This window comes from Dipodomys ordii, unplaced genomic scaffold, assembly GCF_000151885.1.
Source record: "Dipodomys ordii isolate 6190 unplaced genomic scaffold, Dord_2.0 Scaffold36, whole genome shotgun sequence".
NCBI classification, from domain to species: domain Eukaryota; kingdom Metazoa; phylum Chordata; class Mammalia; order Rodentia; family Heteromyidae; genus Dipodomys; species Dipodomys ordii.
Genome location: NW_012267252.1, coordinates 7,775,595 through 7,797,466, shown reverse-complemented (window position 1 = coordinate 7,797,466; position 21,872 = coordinate 7,775,595). Strand labels below are relative to the sequence as shown.

The following is a 21,872-nucleotide window of genomic DNA, read 5'->3' as shown; positions in this document are numbered from 1 at the left end:
GCTGTCCATTGCCTACAAAAATAAAGCACACCACCGGCTACCAGTGGCTCACCCTTGTAATCCTAGCTACTCAGGAGACTGAGGATCATGGTTTGAAGCTAGCTGAGGCAGACTCCTGTCTCCAACTAACAAGCAAAAAGCCAGGTTAGAAGTATGACACAAGTGGCAGAACACCAACCTTGAGTGAAAAAGCCAAACGAGAGCTTGAGGCTCCAGTACCAGAACATACACGAAGAAAATAATAATAATTTTCAAAGCCAGGTACAGGATGCCTCATGCCTGTAATCCTAGTTACCAGCACAAAAGTAAGTAAATAAATAAAGTTCAAGTGTGCTAGAGGCCACACACTGCCTCTGTAACCTGGCTTTACCACTTCACAAACATACATCCAGCCTTCTCTCATCCCATCCCTTGGTTACAAACACCAAAACCTAAATATAAATCCTCTGGGAAAGCTTTTGAAGAATAATATGGCCGACCGGGAAAGGCTCTGTATCTGGGAACTCCTGATGCAAGGTAAAGTAGACTCTAGGCTCAGCAGGTAAGAAGCTCTCAGGGTGAGCAGGCCCACATGGGACAGCTTGAAACCTGGGCTGGATACTGAGCTGGATACTGTTTATGGTGAGGATCCCAGAAATAGGAACTTCACCAAGCCACTGTGAGGGTGACATGAGCCGCTGAATGCCAAGGTCACAGCTGATTGTGTGTCTGGCACACAATTAGCACTCACTCACCACCGTCCTTTATTTGTATAAAATGACCTCATTCGAGAATGAAATAAAATTTATTTTCTCTGGTTCTTTCAGCCTTTCCCTACTCCCATACCATATAAACCCTGGTTTCTGTGTCCTCACTACAATAGGCTCAACCACTTTCCATCTTTGAAAGGCCCTGGGCTCTGTCTCATTACCTGCCCTACAGCTTCTTATTGCATGCACATGACAATCTCAGATTTCTTCCTCGTGGCTTTCTCCTCTGGAAAATAGGGCAACTAACTTCCAACTGAGAAGACACGAGGCACAGCATCCACATCCACAGGGGCACCAGCACACAGTGGAGGCCCTCAGTCAAGGAAATGCGTGGTCCCTCCCACTGACTTCACCTTTACTTACCATTTATTTGGGTGTGGATTTCTACACTTACAACTACATCTCACATGTTACCAGAAGAACAAGATCTGGGCTGACTTGCTCCTTGTTCAGACTTTCCAAAATACTAATAGGAAGCAGTTCAAGACACTTGAAAACTTATCTGTGATGGGTTAATATATACAAGACCTATGTCCAGATCATACTGCATAGCTCATCATTTGATACTTTCAATGACGATGATGACAATGGACAGAGAAAATACTAACTCGGATGTGGCATACGTTTGTCCGAGACCTCTATCTACAGACCTTTCCCTCACACCCAATACATTCTGGACCTTGGTTCCAGGAAGAAGAAAAAAGAGAGTGAAAATAGTTACAGATGGAATAACTATTAATGACCCACAATCCCACTACTGGGTATATATCCAAAAGGAATAAATCTAGTATATTAGTAGTGTGTCAGGAAAAGGTTGGTGCAGAGTCCATACGGCAAGCACCATGCCTGTTGAAAACTTAACCCAATCTACTGGCTATGAATGTACCAGAAACAATGGGGCCTACCACATCACAAGGGAGTCAACAGATTGTTGAAAGGAAGATGAATATGTAAAAGACTAAAGCCCTTTTGCCAAAGCCCTTAGTAACCTAACCCGAGAGGAGCCCCTGTGACTGAGATGTTGAGCAGCAATGCACATCTCTTCATTTGTCCCAGTGTTACAGTTGCCTGCTCTTCCCCACCCTCTTACCATACCCATTGCCTTGAGGGACATTAAAATGAAGCAAGATAGGAATTCTCCTTTCTCTACCTCCTCATCAGAATTTGTTGATCTTTGTCTTTATATGTATATATAATATATCATATGAATATATACAATATATACATATATAATAGACATTCTAAATCAGGTGAGACTTGAGACCCTTTTTCATGTTTGCTGACCATTTGTAAATCTTTCTTCACTTGAGAAATGTGTATTTAGATAACTGGCCCATTTTTTAGTTAGGTTATTTTGGAAGGTTGCTGAATTCCTTCTTACATATTCTGGATATCAACCCCATGTCAGATGAATAGTCTACAATTATAGTCACTATCAAAGAAAATGGAGGTTCCTCAACAAAAGATAAAAATTAAATTGCTATTTGGCCCACAATCCCACTACTGAATATATATCCAAAGGATATATATATATATATATATATATATATATATATATATATATATCTGTCGTTCCGTGTTTACTGGTGCAGTGTTTATAAGTCAAAAAATGGCAACAACCAAGGTATCCATCAATGAATTTTAAAATGCATGGCATATCTACACAATGAAATATTATTCTGCCATACAAAAGAATGAAGCTTGTCATGTGCAGCACATCTATTTGGATAGAACCGAAGGACACTGTTATAAGTACAACAAGACAGGGACACACAAAAATATACCATATGTTCTCAATCATACAGAAGGCTGGAAGAGTAGGATTCCCAGATGGAAAAGACTAGGCAAGGTCTGAAAGAGGAGGTAGGTACTTCAAATGATAACACAAAAATACAGTGAAGACAGTAGGCGTTCAATGCCTATGTTGTACAGTAGCACAGTTGGGTAACTACACTTTGCATCCATTACTTACTGAAAAGAAGTGTTCAAAGATTCCTCACTCAAAGAAACAATAAATATCTGAGGAGCTGGAAATGTTAATCACCCTAATTACACACAGCACACATGTACTGAATGATCACACTGTACTTTATATGAATCATGATTATATGTCAATTGAAAAGATTTTTTAATGGAACTGGACATGATAGTCTAGATTAAGGAGAAAGGAAGGGCTGTGGATAATTCTTGACTCATCCCCCTGACTAGAGCACGGCTGCTCTCCACTGTGCAGGTTTCCATAGTAGCTACACCTCAGGAAGGCCCTCCTCACAAAGATGCAGAGAAAATACACCAAAATAGTGCAAGGTACAGCTTTGTTCTCCCCTTTAAGATACACAGCTTCATAACAGAGTGGAAAGAAATGACTTCTAGGAGTTAGGTCTCTCAGTTGAGGAATCAAGAGGTCTTCAGGACCTCTTTTTTATTTAATCTATTAATGGCTATTCCATATTCATTTTAGACATCATGGGACAAGCACTTTGCTGAGCACACCAAGTTCACTAAATGTGGACAACAACAATCAGAAAAGAGGCCACAATCCTGAGGGTCTCAGGAAGGTAACTTGTACAAGATCAGAGAACTGACTAGTCAGTGGTAGAACTAAGTAAGACTCAAAGTCAGCCCACGCTACTTTCCTGCCCATGAGGACCCATCATCTATGCCCCCACAACAAGTCATCTGATTTAGCCAATCATTCCTAGGACTAATTTCTTGCAGGATAGAAGCTCTACACTAAACTAAAAGGTTCAGCGAATGCTGAGGAGTGCCAAATGTGGCACAAAGAACACTGGGCCAAGAGCTGGGAACAGGGTGTTGATGGGTGCTTCCACCATCTCGATGAATCTCGGTACTCCATGCCTCTTGGCTACATTTTTCCTATCTGAAAGAGAATGTGATTAGATCATTATATGCTCCATGTGGCTTTTAGATATTGTCTGAGTTGTTTATGTTTTAAGAGGACCTCAGAGAAGACAATTCCTTGCCCAAAGGAATGACTGTCTAATGGTGATGCTTCTCATTAAGATTAGAAATCAAACCAAAAGCCCTCCCTCTTCCTTCTCCAAGTCATATCACAAATACCAGCAACTTCCATGACTTAATGACAATTACATTACCTTAAATACGACTGTTTACTTATAGTTGATAATGACATTTCCAATACATGATTTTCAGTTCGATCTTTGCATTCAATTATGACACAGACAAGGAAACCTGCATTTTAGCTGTTAGCTGACTTGGTCCATTTCATAACATGGTAGGAGGTAATGTGAAGTCTAGCCTTTGATTTCAGTTCAGTCACAACCAACAGAGGTGCCTTATGGGTAATCTTGAACTCAAATCCATAGTCCTCTCACAACATAAACCCATTCAAATAATGACTGTAAACTGCCATCGCCGTCATTGTCATCATCATCATCATCATCATCATCCTCCTCATCATATCATTGTCATCATCATTGCCACCACCATAATAGTCTCATTTGAGCCCATCTCAGACACTAAGCAATAATTAAAAACAATAAAGGAGAGCAAGGCTGTTTCAACCATAGGTCAACTGCATCTACAGAGAGCCGCTGTGCTTAGAAGCCTGCCTGCATCCACTCATGTCTGCACACATGTGGCCTTCCAACTGTGCTCTTGCACCCAGGTAAGGCCTTTGTCGCCAGATATGCTTCCTTTAGTTTCCCTCAAGCCTCTACTGCACCCAGGCATCTTCGCTGAGGAACCATCCAGGAATGAGAGCTTTCCTCTGCTGTCGGCCTACACTTGGTTGCAGGTTGTAACAATGGTGTTTCATACAACATAATCTACTCTCTATGCCCCATAACACACACACACACACACTCATACACACACATGCATACACACACATACATACACATACACACTCATACACACATACACACACATATACCATTTCTTTAAAAAAAATTTCATAAGTACACAAGAAAGGACAGAAAGCACAAAACAAAATCAGAAGGGAGAAAAGGCAATCTTGAAATGAATTCAATGACAGACGCTTATGCTCCTGCCGGCATAGCAGATATTAATAATTCAACAAAATATTACAGTAATTACTATACTTGGCAAAAAATCACAACAGTGCACTTTAGCACAACTCCTACCAATCTCCCTGCTACCACCATTAATAAGTAAAACACAATTCCCTATATTAAATTTGTTGTTCAAAACCTAAATATTTTATCAGAACTAATATATTTTAAATAATCAGTCAAGACCAATGAAATCCCTGGCCCTGTGTTTCTCCCCCTTTTAAGTGAAATTCCATCTTCCCAGTTAAAGCAAAAATTTACTTCAGCTCTTACTAAAAAACACAGAATGTCAGGGCCTTGAAGGGCCCCTACAGAGAGACCTGAGGACTGCTCAGCTCAAATGCTCTGCTGGAATCCGATTAGGCTGCTGTGGAAAAATAAAAAAGTAAGACTAAAAAAGAGGGAAAGACGAATCCTTTTGGACTATAAGTCTAACTTACCTGCACTCCAGAAGAAAAAAAAAGCCATAAACTGTAAAGAGAGGGAACTGACAGGCAAATATCAAAAGGACATACATGAGGGTAAAGACTCTAAAATATAGGTAAGCCTCGCTGGACACTGCCAACTGTACCCCCCCAAAAAAAATATGCTATATCCCACTACTCTATTGACCTTACTGTATATATAGGCATTTACTGGGGGGGGGAAATGTTTCAGAATAGACAGCCTAAATCTCAAGGCAGCTAGGAATGAACACACAGAGCTGGGCTCAGGTACATGGCTGCGCTGCTCAGGGCTGGTCTGGGCTAACCTGGACTGGGCTTGTCTGGGAAAGGATGTATACTACTTGATTATCACCCTCCTCTTAAAACCACGGTCTGACCTAGAACATGGTTTTCTCCTGTCCATGGCAGAGGTGCAAGACAAGTATTGGACACACCTCTTGATGGACATGCTTCCTGATAAATTACCATAAAAGCTAAATAGTGTTATCTCTACTTCTTCTAAGCAATCAGATCACAGGGCTAATGCTGGTGGCTCATGCCTATAATCTTAGCTACTCTGGAGGCTGAAATCTGAGGATAAGGGTTCAAAGCCATTCCAGGCAGAAAAGGTCATGAGACTCATACTTAATTACCCACCAGAATAGCCAAAAATAGATCTGTAGGTCAAGTGGTAGAGTGGTACAGCACTAGCCTTGAGTGAAAAAGCTCAGGTAACACTGCCTAGACCCTTGTGTTCAAGGCCCAGGATGGGCACAAAAAAAAATCACAAGGCTAAACTCAAAGTTTGGAAATAGAAAAGATACTACAGCCAACAATATGAAGATACTATAAAGTCCCAGTGCAAAGGGATATAAAAAAGTGGAAGAAGCCGGGCGCCGGCAGCTCATGCCTATAATCCTAGCTACTCAGGAGGCTGAGATCTGAGGATCACGGTTCAAAGCCAGCCTGAAACTCTTATGTCCAATAAACCACTAGAAAACCAGATGTGATGCTGTCCTCAAGCAGTAGATAACTCGCCTTGAGCTGAAAAGCACAAGGACAGCGCCCAAGCCCACAGTTCAAGCCCCACGACCAACCAAAAAAAAAAGTGGAAGAATTTGGGGCCAGAAATGTGGCTTAGTGGTAGAGTGCTTGCCTAGCATGCTTGAAGCCCTAGGTTCAATTCTTCAGGTACCACATAAACAGAAAAAGCTGCAAGTGGCTCTGTGGCCCAAGTAGTAGAGTGCTAGCCTTGAGCAAAAGAAGCTTAGGGACAGTGGCCAAGCCCTGAGTTCAAGCCCCAGGACTAGCAAAAAAAAAAAAAAGTGAAGAATTTACACCACAATATCAACTCACCGGATAAATATTTCTTTAATGAACTTCTTTGTCACCATCCTTATGTTACCACCCAAGCCAACATCCTTCAGTTAAGACTGGCTCTCCAACCTCCATCCTTTTCTGCGACCACTGGTAGAGTGGGAAGAGCAATTTTTCTAATGTTAATGATTATCAGACTGTTACTTTAAAACTTTCCTTGGCTTATCCCCTAGCTGTTGGGACGGAGAACAAACGCCTTTCCCATAAGGCTCTGCCTTGTCCTGCCAATGCCTGCATGCTTATTGACATCCCTCCCCAGCCCCAGCCATTTTGTCCTCCTTCTTTCTGTCCTTTTCCACGCTTTGGCTCCTTCTTGCCACAGAAGCCATATGCTCAGACACCCTACCTTCTCTTCTTCACCTACTTGGTGCTACACAAGTTTGGTATCTCTGTTTATCTGCTGCTTCCCCTGTGCCCTCTTTACGTTCAAGGTCCCTTGCGCTTCCTTTGTTGGTGTCATGGAGTTCTCCTTCAGAACACTGACCACCATCATGTCCTCAGAGCCCAGGCATGTAGAAATACCCCACAACTGGGCTGAGTATTGAATGTTGATGTTGTCTGAACAGCTTTAACTAACTAGAATGCTTATATGTGTCAACAACAAATTTCTCACATCTGAGTGCAGATTTTGTATGAATCTGGTTTTAATGCACCAGGTTTCCTCAAAACAGTTGCACACATCAATAAGTGGAGCAACTCCACAGGTTTCTACACCAGGCACCTCCCTTCTTCACCTCATCAGCCCTCAATGAGAGGGGGGACGCAGGAGTGGAAGGTGATATAAAAGCAACAAACAGATGTAAGGAGATGTTTTCACTCAAGATTTCTATTTCCACATGAGCCATCAACCCAGTATGAGAAAAATAAAATCTTAGACAAGGAAAGGGATATATATATATATATATGTATATATATATATATATATATCCTAAGTACTGAGGAAACATAGGACTTATCCACTTATCCTACAAAAGAGTACTGAGTAAAAGAAATCTAGACAGCAGATATACAAGAGAACACTTCCATAGAGATGCTGAGAAAGATTACTTGGGGATATACCATGTGGAAATGAATGAATGAAATCCACGAGACAGAACCACAAATCCAGGAATAAAATGAATGGAAATAACAAAATAGAAAGTGTAGAAAGAGCTAGCCTAAGGAATGTAAGTTAGCATACCATAAAGTTACCTGCACGCCTACGTTTATTGTGGTACTATTCACAAGCACTAACCCATAGGTTCAGACTAGGAGCCTGTCAACAAATAAAGAAAAATCTAGTATACACACACACACACACACACACACACACACACACACACACACACACGGAGTATTATTCAGCCATTAAAAAAAGAATAAAATCATGTCATTAGTAGAAAAGTGGATGGAGCCAGAATCATCATGTTAAGCAAAATATGCCAGACTCAGAAAGACAAATGTCATATTTCTTAACTCATACATGGAACCTAGATCAAAAGGAATTTTTTACAGGTGGACCCATTGCAACAATGAGATGTACAAGTCCTTATGTCAAAAAACAAACTTTACAACTTTGGCGGTGGGGGAGAGAGATGGGAAGGGGAAACAAAGAAGGAGGCAACAATGCTTGATAAGAAATGTACTCATTACCTTGTCCATGTAATTGTAACCACTCTGTATGGTATTTTCACAATAAAACAAGAATAAATAATCACAAAAAAGGAATTTTTTAAAGACATTGATCAAGATGCATTGTATTTATGAACTGATTTGCTGAATCAGTTCAACTGATTCGGTACAACTACTTAAAGATGTTAAAATATAATTTTAAAAAAGACATGGAAACAGGGGTTATACCATGGAGGAGGAACATACAAAGAAACAAAAAAATCACATAGTACATTATAAATAAGTTAGAAACAATAGCAAGAAAGAAAAAACCATTTGTGTCCCTATCTTGGGGTTCATTTTGCTTAACATCATCTTAGCTGGCCATATGTACATAGCTTTTGACCTATTTTCACTGGATTTGATGCATCTTGTATATACACATTCTAATTTGTATATACATCTTCTCTAATTTAGGGAGGGGAAGGGAAAAAAAACAAAATGCTTAAATAGGGATACAGGTTAACCGATTGTAACAATGAGATGTACAAGACACTATGTTGAAAATGAACTTTACAATTTAGGTGGGGGTGGGAGGTGGGGAGTATAGTTGTGGAGGTGGGAGGGAAGGGATGGTAGGGGAAAAACAAAGGAGGAGGCAACAATGCTTGATAGGAAATGTACTCACTACTTCATGTAACTGTAACCCCTCTGTACAGTATTTTTACAATTAAAAAGTATTTTTTAAAAAGACATGGAAGCAGAAGAGAGTCTACTTGGGGACCATAATGAAGAGGGAGGGAGATAAGAGTGTGACCGGGGATGAATATGCTCTAAGTACATAGTGCATGAGTATAGAAAGTCATAGTTAAACCTGTTGTTTTGAACAACTGGACACTGGTGGCTCACATCTGCTATCCCAGCTACTGTACAGGATTACAGTTCCAAGCCAGCCCAGGAAGAAAAGTCCATGCCTTATCTCCAAAACTAACTGGCAAAAAGGAGTGTTGTAGGAATGGCTCAAGTGGCAGAGTGCCAGCTGAGCAACCAAGCCAAGCAAGTGTGAGGCCCTAAGTTCAAACCCTGGTACCGCAAGCCAAGCAAGTGTGAGGCCCTAAGTTCAAACCCTGGTACCAAAAAAAAAACCTAGAATGCTGTAATAATATCATTAAAAAGAATATGTTCCTGTATATAAGGAAAATAAAGCAAGTATAAACACAAGATTAAACAAAAGGCTTTGCAAGACAGTTATGGCCCAGAAATGATGTGGCAGTCACAGAACGCAGGATAATCTTCTGGACCTCAAATGTCAGGACACACCTTAATAAATGACAGAGACATCTACATTTAATCACTCTAGAGTTTGTTGAAGATAATGAAGGCAGCTATAATATTGCTAACATTTTTACTACCTTTGATGTACTATGGTCTTGACTGTATTCAATTAATTTCATATGCTTAGAATAGCACCTAGCTGTCTTACATTGTTCTCCGCCATATCTGTCCAATGTATGCTTCCCACACATGCTATAATATTTTGGGGTGTCCACAAGCTGCATGCATGCATGCATGGGTGTTCAGGTGCATCATATGTATTCATGTTGCATGTATTACTAGATATACTCTTGATGTTCTTCAAATATTTCCCATTATCTGGAAGGAGTAAGGCAGAGCAATTGATACAGGTCAGCTTCTGGAACAATATTTTTAAAACATCAAATTACATTCCCATCTGGGAATTTTATTATATCAGATGTGACTCGAAATAAATGTTCACCATGCCTGGAATAAGAATTGCAGGGTGTTTAATGCCTGGTGTGTGTGGGTAAAACATTCTCTTTGTGTTGAAAGCAAACAGAAGGTAGGCCCTGGACAAAGCCTCAAATCTGTGTTAAAGGACCTGCAGATCCTCAAGGAATGCTGGAGAGACAAGGCAAACTTATGCCTTGAGTTTCTATCACCCTGTTCTTTCCGAAATGTTTCCATATGTGGCATCTCATCATTTACCTGTGACATAAAGAGAGCATATAAGATTGACCCATTTCATGCATACGTAAACAACTGACCTCATACCTCATCTAGTTTGTAGTGAGATGGGTTTGCACCATTTTCCAATTTTTAGATAAGGAAAACACATCCAAGAAAAGACAAATCATATAATTAGCATGGTACTAAGCTCACCAATTTTTGAAGGAATCAGTGAAAATACATTTGCTTGAGGTAAAACCAGTCAGTTTTTATATCTTGAAAGAAGCATTTCCCGATTTTGGGGGGGACTTTGGGCCCTGTAATTAGGGGTATGCTGCCCTCATCCTGAGAAATGCCCACTGAATACTAATCCAGAAGCCCCAATACTATTTCTGCCATTTAATAATATCTCAGCTGGACTCCTTTCTTTTGGCAGGTTCAAAGTCAAAAAGGAAGATTATCTCAGAACCAGTGCCAGCAAATCAATCCCTCCCCTTTTGAATTCCTAGTACTCACTTTGGTCAAAGTACAAGTATAGTTTCTGACATAGTGTGAGGTAATTTTGTATGTCAACTTAACTGGGCCACGGGGTACCCAGATATTTGGCTAAGCATTATTTTGTGTCTATGGCTGTGAGAATGTTTCTCCATAAGGTTAACATTTGAATAAGTAGAATGAATAATACAAATTATCTTCCCCAATGTCAATGAGCCTCATCCAATCTACTAAAAGGCTGAGTAAGAAAGAATGTTTCTCTCCCCCTCACTGTTGAGAAGGGACACTAGTCTTCTCCTGCCTCTGGACTTGGACTCAATCTAGGATTTACACCATCTCTCCTGCTTCCCAGGATTTTGAAACTCAGAGTAAAGGTATACCATTGGCTCTCCTGGGTCTTCTGCTTGCCAACTATAGACCTTTGACTTCTCAGCCACCGTAATCCCAAAACCGATCTTTACAGTAAATCTATACCTATATTTTCTTTTGGTTCTGTTCCAAACTTAAAGGCTTAGAAATAAATTATTTTGGAGATTATCCCAAGAAAGACTGATAGAAAAGGAGGAAGTGAAATTAAGGGCAAGTGAAATAATAACAAAAACAAAAAACATTTGAGTGACTATGGTAGTCACCTGGAGTTGAATCCCATTAGAAACTCTAGAGACAATGCAGAAAATCAGGCTCAAAGTTAGATGGCCCAGGGGCTAGGAAGCTGGATATCCACAGCTTACATAGTAATTTTGATAGGTAGTTTCTCTCTACTCTTTGACATGAATTAATTACCCGGTTCTCCATCTCTCTGCTTATATGGCCAAAGCAAGTTCCAAGGGCCAAAGAAAGCTATTGGGCAAATGATCTCTGGTTCTGATGGCTAGTAGTCCAGATTGACATGAAGAGAAATACAAAATGTTCAGGAAATGGGTAGAGTACCAAGATCTGCTACAAAAGAAGACACTCAACCTACCCATCTCCTATCCCAATAGATGATGTGAACTAACATTCTTAAACAACAAATTAACCTACTGGGTAATTGTATGTACATTATCTCTAAGATTCACAACAACCTTAAACATCCAGTGTTACTCTCATTTTTAAGCCAGAGAAATGAAAGCATAGAAATTGTTCGAGGGCTGGGGCTGGGAAGATGGCTCAGGGGTAGACTGTATGCCTTGCACGCATGAGGCCCTGAGTTTGATTCCTTAGCACCACATAAGCTGAAAAAAGCCAGAAGTGGCGCTGTGGCTCAAGTGGTAGAGCACTAGCCTTGAGCTAAAGAGCTGAGGGACAGCGCCCAGGCCCAGAGTTCAGGCCCCATGAAAAAAAAAAAAAAGAAAGGAAGGAAGGAAGGAAGGAAAGAAGGAAGGAAGGAAGGAAGGAAGGAAGGGAAGGAAGGAAGGAAAAAAAGAAAGGAAAGAAAGAAAGAGAGAGAGAAAGAAAGAAAGAGAGAAAGAGAAAGAAAGGAGAAAGAAAAATTGTTCACGGTCTCTGTGGCTTAGGGACTTTTCTCATAACAGAACAGATACTTCAGAAATCTTCAGGAATCCTTTGAGAGCTCTTCCAATCAAAACTTGGTTTTCTAGCATGACTAATACTGAAACAATGAATTCAATGACCAACTCTTGTCTCTAAGATCTCATCCTCTTCCTCCATTACCCTGAAATTAAGCCTTTCTCTATCTCCAGTTACGTGACCTCAAAACTCACTGTACACAGGTCCCTCCTCCTACATATATGTACAAGTGTAATCACATCAGACACAGCAGTTTGAGATACTCTTCTAGTCCAAAAAAAAAAAAGTTCAACTCAGCCATTGTTTTTCCATCTCTCTCTGAGAAAAGACCTTAAAAGGGAAAGATTCACTTCTTATGCCGCAGTATAATCATAAACCTGATTCTAACTACCTGGGTGAGAAACTCTCACCAAAGAGGCTACAGAGGGTATTAAAAGGACTAAACACCCAAGAACCACAGAGAGACAGCAGTGAAGTCCCAGGAACAGGAAGTGCATGTCTGGGAGAAAGCTAGAACAGTCCAGACCCTTCCATATTCTCCGATACCCATCCTTCACCCTGTTGGTGAAGAATTTAAGAAAACACTTCAGATTTAAGAAACTACTTACTCCATTCCACTCAATAAACCTCTACTGGCTGCCTACCACACTCGTGAGAAAGAAGGGGTCTAAGAAGGGAAAGCAGAAGAGATGGGGAACTAACATCTGAGCATCTCCTCCAGTTGAATCTATTTGGAGAGTCTTGATTCGGCCATGAATGGGTTGAGTATCTGACTGCCGAATGGACTCTTTTGTACAAAATACCCATTTGTGTATATGCAAGAAGAGGCAGGCTGATCAACCTCCAGGACTGAGCTGCTCTACTGCCAATAGTTATTCATCCACAGGTCACCAAACCACCCTCACATGATGCACTTACTGGATACACCTTCTCCTCTTCTCTGGAGCAATTCCTGGCACAACACTCTCCCATTATCTCATCCTACTTCTTTGAACTTCTTTCTCAGGACAACACTCCCTCTAGTGTCTATATAAGGATCTTAGGTTCCACGTTTTGGTGAATAGGGTAAAAGCAAAGCAAAGAACAAGCCTGTAACTCATTGAGTGTAGATCACTCACTACAAATTAACTGCCAGTGTGTTCGTTCTGAGAAAGATGTTGCAGACATTCTACACAGCGCTCCGACCATGGATTGCAACTTTTCACACCAGGCATAAACACAAAGCTAGGAGGTCAAGAGAGGAGAAATAACACATCCAAGTACCTTCTATGATTTTGATGCAGACAAGTCCTTGGTATAGTAGTTTCTGCTGCCAACCAGCCCAACAAGCTCAGACTTCTCCTCTCTTCTTAAAGCTACATACCGATAAACTTACCTCCAAGGATTCCAGTGAGATATGGTCATTGATTCTCAAGCTGGGTGAAGCTTCATCTCTGGCTACCTAACCCCACACACAATGAAATCCCTGGGGAACTGTTTGCCTCCTCACCATCAAGGAGTGGAATCTTTAACCTAATTCTGACCATTCTACTTCTAACTGCTTCTGTCACAAATTCTGAGTATGAGTTTCAAGAAGCTTACTCCCACCCTCACCCTATTGCCTTGTAGATCTCTCTCACTGTCCATGTCAGCATTACACAAATGACAGACTTGACAGACACTTGCCGAAGAGATGGCAGGGATGATGGGAAGAGGCTAAAACGAGCATCTCGCTGGTGCTTAGAATGCAGGAAAGCTTTGCCATCTACTCCCTGGGGACCTGTGAGCAAGTTACCCCCTTCCTCTGCTTCAATATCGCCATCAAAAAGCCAAAAGAAGACCTCTTCTAGATTAATAATCATCATCATCATCATCATAATAATAATAATAAATAGCTGGGCACTGGTGACTCACACTTGTAATCTTAGCTACCCTGGAGGCTTAGATATGAGGATCACAGTTCAAAGCCAGCCTCGGCAGAAAAGTCTGTGAGACTCTGATCTCTAATTAACCATCAAGAAAACAGAAGTGGAGCTCTGGCTCAAGTTGTAGAGGACTAGCCTTGAGCAAAAAGCTCAGAGAGCACTCAGGCCCTGAGTTCAAGCCCCAACACTGGCACACAGGCACAAATGATGATGATGATGATGATGATGATGATGATGATGATGTAACTAGAAAAGATCTTAAGAGTACATAGTGTATGGGTCAGGCATCTCTTTTAAATAAGATTGTACAAGCAAAGTCTATAACATCAAGAACTTGATTAGATTCAAATGTCATTTAAAACCATACCATGGCTCATGGTGACAGGGTGTGTGAGCCTGACCTCTTTTTAAGATGAAGACACAGAAAAGAGTGGGTGACAACTTGCCCAACATCACAGAGCAGAATATTTAAACCCAGACACTTGGCTCCAAACTCCATTTTTCACATTCCCAGTCTATCTGTTCTCAATCAGTCCAAAGTAGACAGCATTCAGGATATAAACACTCCACAAGGATGAATTCACACACCATAAACCGCATAAGTCATACCATATACCCATCTTAAATAATCCCACAACTCACAACTTGTAAAACTCCTCAATTACCTCACATGGCTCCATCTCCAGTTTTCCCCTTGCCGTTCACAGGCCTGTACATAGCCAGGGGCAAGGTTTTATTGACCAGCAGCCCTGAAAGACTAGCCTGCTGCGTTGTGGGGCTCTCTCATCTCAGTTTGCTCTGCTCCTTGGCATGAACCGAATAGCAGAAAGCTATTTGTGCATTCTTCGACTCTATTACTTTCTTTTCCTAACTTTACTACAGCACATTTATTAGCGTACTATAAAGAACTTTTCCATAAATAATTAAACTCGAACTTACACTGATCAAAACAAACACACAAAATGTTTTTCAGGGATGTAACCAGACTTGATTTGCTCACTAAATTCAAAAATGCAGTTGACTTACACAGGCTCCCATTATAATGATTAGTAAGACACAGTTTCGCCCATTGTTAACTCGTTATTTATTGTCTGCAATCGCTTCCATGGATGGACAAGCGCAACAGTACACAGCCCTCTAACAGGATTAAGGAATCCATACCTCAAATATAGCCAGCCTAGGGCTCGGTCTTCCCTACCTATAAAATGGACAGCATCCAATTTCATCTGAAGGAAAGCACCATAAGCCTTCAGGAAGGAAAAATTCCATTAATCCAAAGTAGAAGAGAGAAAAAAACAGGCATGAGTAGGAGAGAAAAGACCAGTGGGAACCCAGCTCTAGTAGGGATTAGCTGCATTGATGTCTCTTCATGCCCCTGATCTCTGTGCTGAGCGATTGGATGGAGACAAGTCCCAAGCGCACTTCCAGCCCTGACATTCTGTGATTCTAAGATGCCTGCAGTATCTCCCGCAGCGATCCACTCTCCTCTGAGCTCACAGCCTCAAACGATCACTTGACAATTAACCACATATCACCCCTTGGCATCTGTCTTGTTGTCATGTGTTATTTAACTTTACAGAAGAACAGGCTCATATTCAAAGCACAGGAGAAGGACCTTGAGGCAAACCCTGTCGTATCATTGTTTGGCTCCCTCATCACACCCCTACCAAAGCCCAGTGTCCAGAACAATGTCCCATGCCCAGCAATCACTCAGCAAGGGGTTGAATATCCTATGGAAGTGCCTGTTTCATCTCTGAAGCATATAAGAAAAAGTCAGGATTACTGGCTCAACCTCATTTATATCCTCTTACTAAGTGGGGGTCCATCAATTCAAAGTGATTGAGCATCAATGTTATCCTGTTTGTCATCTTAGGGCAAAAATAATTTCCCCTAAGCCTCCTCCCACCCTCCATCATTAAGGCAAGTCTGGTTCCCAGAGCAGCTCATGTTACTGAGCCGCCAGTGTCACCAGGTACCATGGGCTACAAGGCACACAGAAGACAAGTAGAAGTCACAATGGGGAAGGGTTGTGCTCATTTCACTATTTCATTCCTCACCCTCAAAGAATACAAGATTAATATCACCAAGTACTGAACTAAAAATAATCAAATGCATGGTGCAGTCTGTAAATATTATGAACAAGGAGGAAGGGAAGAAAATGCTTCTTGGACAGGTTTCATCGAACACTGTTTGAGTCTTGTTTGAGTGGTGTATAAGAGGGTATCCTCTCAATGCTTGCATCTTAATAGAGAGTGTTCCAAATGGAACAAAGACCTAGAGTCATGCAGATGATGAAGACAATGGAGAAACCAAGTGCTATGAAGAGTCAGGGAACAGTCAAAGTTGGAGCAGTAGACCTAGGACATACACAGAGTAAAGTATTTTGAATGAGAGGCCAAAAGACTTCAAATTCAAATTCAAGTAGAATGTCAAAATATCAGACACAATGTGCCTAGTTCTACTAGCAGCCATAAAATCAGTCCTAGCCCAGGCTAAGGATTTCCATGAACCTTAGGACTTCGCTGGTTTGTCTATTTAGTCAAACATTATCAAGTGTCCATGATGTGTGAGGCAGAGTGCTCTACATCAGGGCCCATTTAAGAGCCTCTCCCAGCCATCCACACACCAGGAATAAACATGATGAGCCAAATTCCTCACACACCCAGAGCTAGTCCTACTAAAAAAGGCATTAGAGCCTGGCACTGGTAGCTCGTGCCTATAATCCTAGCTACTCAGGAGGTTGAGATCTGACAATATGTCTCAAAATCAGCCTGAGCAGACAAATCAGCAAGACCGGTCTCTCCAAACATAGCAAGGCTCAAGTGGTAGAGCCCCCAGCCATGGGGTGAAAGTGGGGCAGAGCTCAGTGAGAGTTTGAGGCCCTGAGTCTAATCCTCAGGTCTGGGGGAGGGGAGATGCACAAGGTACTCACATTGTATATTTCCTACCTCCCCCGTAATGCCTCTTTTCTCTCAGACTTTCACATATTTGTCCCTGTATAGGAAGTGTCTCAAGCCAACCAAGACACCATAAAGCAGGAAATTAAGTTCGGCAGGTCAAGCCACAGGCCTCAGGTGGCCTGCCTATCTGCCTCTAACACCTAAATAAGCCGCCAGCCTTTAGACAGATCTTGCCATCTCCCTTTTGGCTTTGTTGCACCTCTTGTGTCCTTAAGGGATAACTTAGGTCCCACAAATCTCCACGCTTAGAACTCCTCCAATGACAATAACAAATTTACACAGCCCTGGGTAGGAGGGATCCTCCTGTGCCTTCTTGTGATTAGTCTTCACTTCCTTTCCTTAAGCCCAGCAATATTGGAGAAACCACTTTCCAATGTATTTTTTTCCCTGCCAACAACAAAGAAAGTCCCAACCACTGCATTTCTGCAATCATGAAATCAAGCCTCTCAATTAAGGAGTCGGCAACAACTGCTCACCTCAGAAATCACTGCAGGATCTGAGAAGCAAATGAGAGCTTGTAGCTCAGCTATAAGAGGAAAGGCAGAACAGACAAGCTGCCTTGCCCAGCCTCCCATCCTCACCAGCCCCCCTCCCTCCCCACCCCTGCCCAGCCAACACTGACCAAGAACAATTAGTGCTGCTGTGTCCCAATGCATTTCCCAGCTACATCTCAACTGAGATGGCTCTCCTTGTAATATTAATTAAAAACAGATTTTTTTGGCAAACCCCTGAAGAATGGCTTCTGTGGCAGGCTTCTTTATTAAGTCTGTGAGAAGGCAAAATGCATTAAGATATTGTGACACGGGGACTTTTAGCAGGGATGAGGAAGGTTCAGGCAATCCAGCCAAAAGCTGCTTGAAAAATCTGTTTGGAAGCCACAATTAGATGCTCCAGTGAGTGAAATACAATTAATCTGATCAGATCTGCCACTATTTTGCACATTAGGAGTAAATATTTTAGAGCACAGTCCAGCTGTATTGGTGATGGGAAGGAAATCTCGCCTGGGGGAATTGATGTGCTGTGTGGTACCTTCTAGCTTGTTTCTGGAATGGTGGTCTGACAAGAATCTGGAAAAACAATATCTCCCTAGTTCCCTTCAGCAAGGTGCAGTATTGGGCACATTCACTGGAAGCTACCTGGCAACTCATTTCAGGCAGCCACACTGCAGGGGACAGCAGTCTGTAAATTGCCACTGCTGTGGGTGAGCTGCTGGGAAGCAAAGGTGCCAGTCTAAAGGAAGATGCCACATTCCTGGCACTAAGAATGGGACCCCAATCCCCCCCTCCCCCCCCAGCAAGGGTCCAAGAAGGAGAGTGCATGAGGAAATACACTGTGCTTTCACAACTTTCCACTCTCCGGGGCCATTTGCCAAGTCACTGAGCAAGCAAGGAGGCATCTTCCTCCATTTGAAGGAAAAGGACAGAATAATGTGTTTTTCTGTTTCCCTGTAAGCCACGGGGACTGAGCTCCCCTGGGTGTTTGTGAAACACTCTCTAGCCCATTAATCACCAGGATCCTAGCTGGGGACACACGTGGTGCACAAAGAACAACAGCAGATCTCTTCCAGGAGAGGTTCCAAGGCTGAGTCTGCCCACATTCTACCACAAGGAACACCTAGCAGGCAATTGGTCAGAGGTGAGACCCAGACCCCCTGCCCTGCTTGCTTCTTTCTGCCTCAGACCTGAAAGGCATCTCCTCTACTGCCTTCTAAATATCCCATCCCAGTCATGAGACCAAAGCAAGCCCTAATTCAAGACTCAAACTAGGATCTCTTCCTGCCCCTCCCTGCCCCTTGGTACACACTGGACCAATGGGATAAAGAAGGATGTCCAGCACCATTTCCCTCAGTGTAAACTCTGCCAGGGGGGAGTTCAGTATTCTGTTCTAGGGGGACTAAAATCTCCTCCTGCAAGGGAATTTTTATCTAGTAATGAAACCCACCAAAAGCACCCAGGAAAAAAACAAAAAGAAATTCCAATTGGAGCTAAAATGGAAACTGCTACTTTTTTTTGGGGGGGGGGGAAGAGGGGGAATGCATTTAACATATCAGAAGCCAGGGGAAAAAATGTGGAATCCTCTTTCCAAAGCATGGTATTAGTAATATTCTCCCTCCAGGAAAAGGAACCTTCCTGGAATATCAAATATCATCCTCATTTCTCCTCACATTCTTTTCCTGAAGTCAAGAAAGGAGTAGGGGAGAAAAGCCACACCCCTGGAATGCTACTTTAGAGGCTGCTTCCCATACTCCAAAGAGTCTCTCATTCTTCTGGAGCACCTCTATCTTGATTCCTACTTCTTTAACCCTGTTTTACTAAAATAAATCCTTGAAGAAGAAGAAGGAAAAAAACTCTTCTGGTGCTGCCTACCAAATCTGGACAAGCATAAGACACATCTTAGGAGCTGACAAAACAGTTGTGTGGGCTGCAGAGGGGATAGAATATGCCCTGCGTTCTGAGCTCACCTGAGTTCTGAGCTCACCTGGACTGCCTGAACCTTGCTGAGGTGGTGAGACTCAGCAGAGGTAGATGAATGGCTCCGATTTCATCACCCAACTAGTCTCCTGCTAAGACCCTGTGGTCCAGTATCACTAAAGGGCCATTTCTCCAGGGTGGAGAGTTGAAGCCAGGCTTCCCCTTTAGCCATGAGCAGGAAGCACTTCCCAAAGTCCCATCTCCAAGGACTTTGTCAACACTTAAAAGCAGAAACCTACAAAAACTCTTCAGGAAGAATGCATTGACATTGTCCCAAATGGGACAGCAACAAAAGCACAGATAGGTGAGGACACCACCTCCTCTCCTCCCAATTCACCCATTATCACACAGCCCATCAATCCTCACCTGGTAATATGGAGAGCACACACGGGCTTCCTACTTATCAAACTGGAATGAAGTTGCTGTCAACGCATCATAGCTTCTCTCTCACTCTCGCTCCACACACTCATACACGTCCAATCTGCTGGGGACTTGGAAGTCTTCAGGCACCCAGCTCCACAAAGGTGCGCCTTGCCCAGCGCCCACAATCAGATGTGCTCACGGCCCCAAGCTCTGGGGTCTCTGGGCTTCCCAGGATCTAGACTACACTTCTTCCACCCCAGCATCTGGTACCCTGGACCCGGCTGTTTTCTGTATCACTTAGCATCAGGGAAATCTCCACTGCAAGGCGTTTGTGTGTGTGTGTGTGTGTGTGTGTGTGTGTGTGTGGCTTCCCAGGGCACTCACTACCCATCCCGGTGACCTCGGAGGCTCTGCTAAAATGAGATGGACATTTCCCGGGGAAATCTTCTCAAAAATCACAAACAGAAACACCAAGAGAGGTGTTTTCCCATCCAGTGAGTCCCCAAAGCTTCTTGCACAGCCATCCAGAAGTCCATCAGACCCTGCCAGGAGGAGCAGCCTTTGCACTGCCCAATAATACCAGGCTCTCATCTGAACCAGAGAGCCAGACAAGAGGGAAGGATTTTGCCAGGCTGGCTGAAATAGGGACCGCGGGAGGGAAAGGGCATGCGGGAGATGATGGGAGCCGGTCCCCAGCCTTTCCCTGACCCAGTCACACAGCACTGGGAGGCGGCGATGTGGGGACAGCCCCTGGGGCACGCGCTGCGGGCTGCCTGCTGCAGCTGCCCGGCTGGGCCGGCCAAGCTCAGTGCCCGACGCCGCGCCAGCGCCCGAGCTCAGCGAGTGGGCTCGATCGCGCCACCTCTTGGTATATCGTCGTGGGGGGGGGCGCGTGGCGGGGGGAACCCTGGTAGCGGGTAGGCGGAAAGCAGAGGGACTCAACTCTACTGGGGACCGGGTAACAGGACGCCCGTGGCCAAAGCCAGAGTTTTGGGCTACAGACTTATTCGGGATCACAAAAGCAGACAAGAATGGGAATGGTGCGGGAAGGGAGAGGGTGGGCCCTGAACTTCGCTTGAGGCTTTCAACTTTTTTAAGGTCTCCTCTAATAGCCTCCTGGGGACACTAGGGCCAAGCTTGGGTTGGTTGGAACCCAGTCCCAAGTTCAGGTTGGCCGGCGGATCAGGCGCCTGAAGAGAGGACCAGAGACCCCAAGGCAAACAGGAGGAGGAATCCGGGAGTCCAAGTGGCCTCGATCTCTAGAGGAGGCGGAGAGGGGGGCGGGGGGGTGTCCCTTTTGGAACGGGTGGGGACGGGGTTGCTCAGGCAGTCGCTGGAATCTGCTCCTGGGCTCCACAGCAGCCCGTTACCCCCTACCCTGACACACACATACACACACTCACCCCCCAACAGGAAAACCCACTCTCACTGAAAGAGACCACAGACCTCTCCCCAGCTCATCTTGAAGACAACCGGCTCCCTCCTCCCCCGACCCCTCGGGGCGCCCCCAATCCTAGGGTCCTGGTAAACGAACTCAAATATCCTCCCCTAAACTCCAGTAACCTGTTGGGGGTGTGTGTGTGGGTGGGTGCCGGACAAAGTGGAGGAGCTCCCGATCTCCGCCGAGACCCCCGCTCTCCCCAGCCCTGACCCGTCCCGGCTCACCACCACCCCTTCCCCGACCTCACGCCGCACCCCCCCCCATCCCGCCCCGACCCCGTCCCCGAGGGCCACGGGGACCCGGACGGAGCCCGGCGCCGGGCGGTACTCACGCTGCTGTTGTGTCCCGACCAGTGCACCATGGCTTGGTTGTGAGCCGAATCTCCCGTTAGGGCGAATGAGGTGCTGGGGAGCCGGAGCTCCTCGGGGGCCGGTCCCCCGGTCCGCGCCGCCTTCGCCTCCTCCCGGGAACCCTTGGCCGGAGGACGGCTGGCTTTGGAACTGTCGGCGGCGGGCGCCGTGGCCCGGGCGTCCCCGCGCTCCAGCGCGCTGAGGGGCTGCGCCTC

General features: G+C 43.9%; 1 protein-coding gene across 1 annotated transcript in view; it reads right to left on the bottom strand.

The window, feature by feature from the left end:
* Sorcs3 (sortilin-related VPS10 domain containing receptor 3) overlaps nucleotides 1-21,872 on the bottom strand; it is a 576,321-nt gene that overhangs the window by 554,033 nt on the left and 416 nt on the right. The window contains exon 2 of the mRNA XM_013017600.1: nucleotides 21,639-21,869. Coding sequence (XP_012873054.1) covers nucleotides 21,639-21,869 — 231 coding nt within the window. The remainder of the gene's footprint in view (nucleotides 1-21,638; nucleotides 21,870-21,872) is intronic.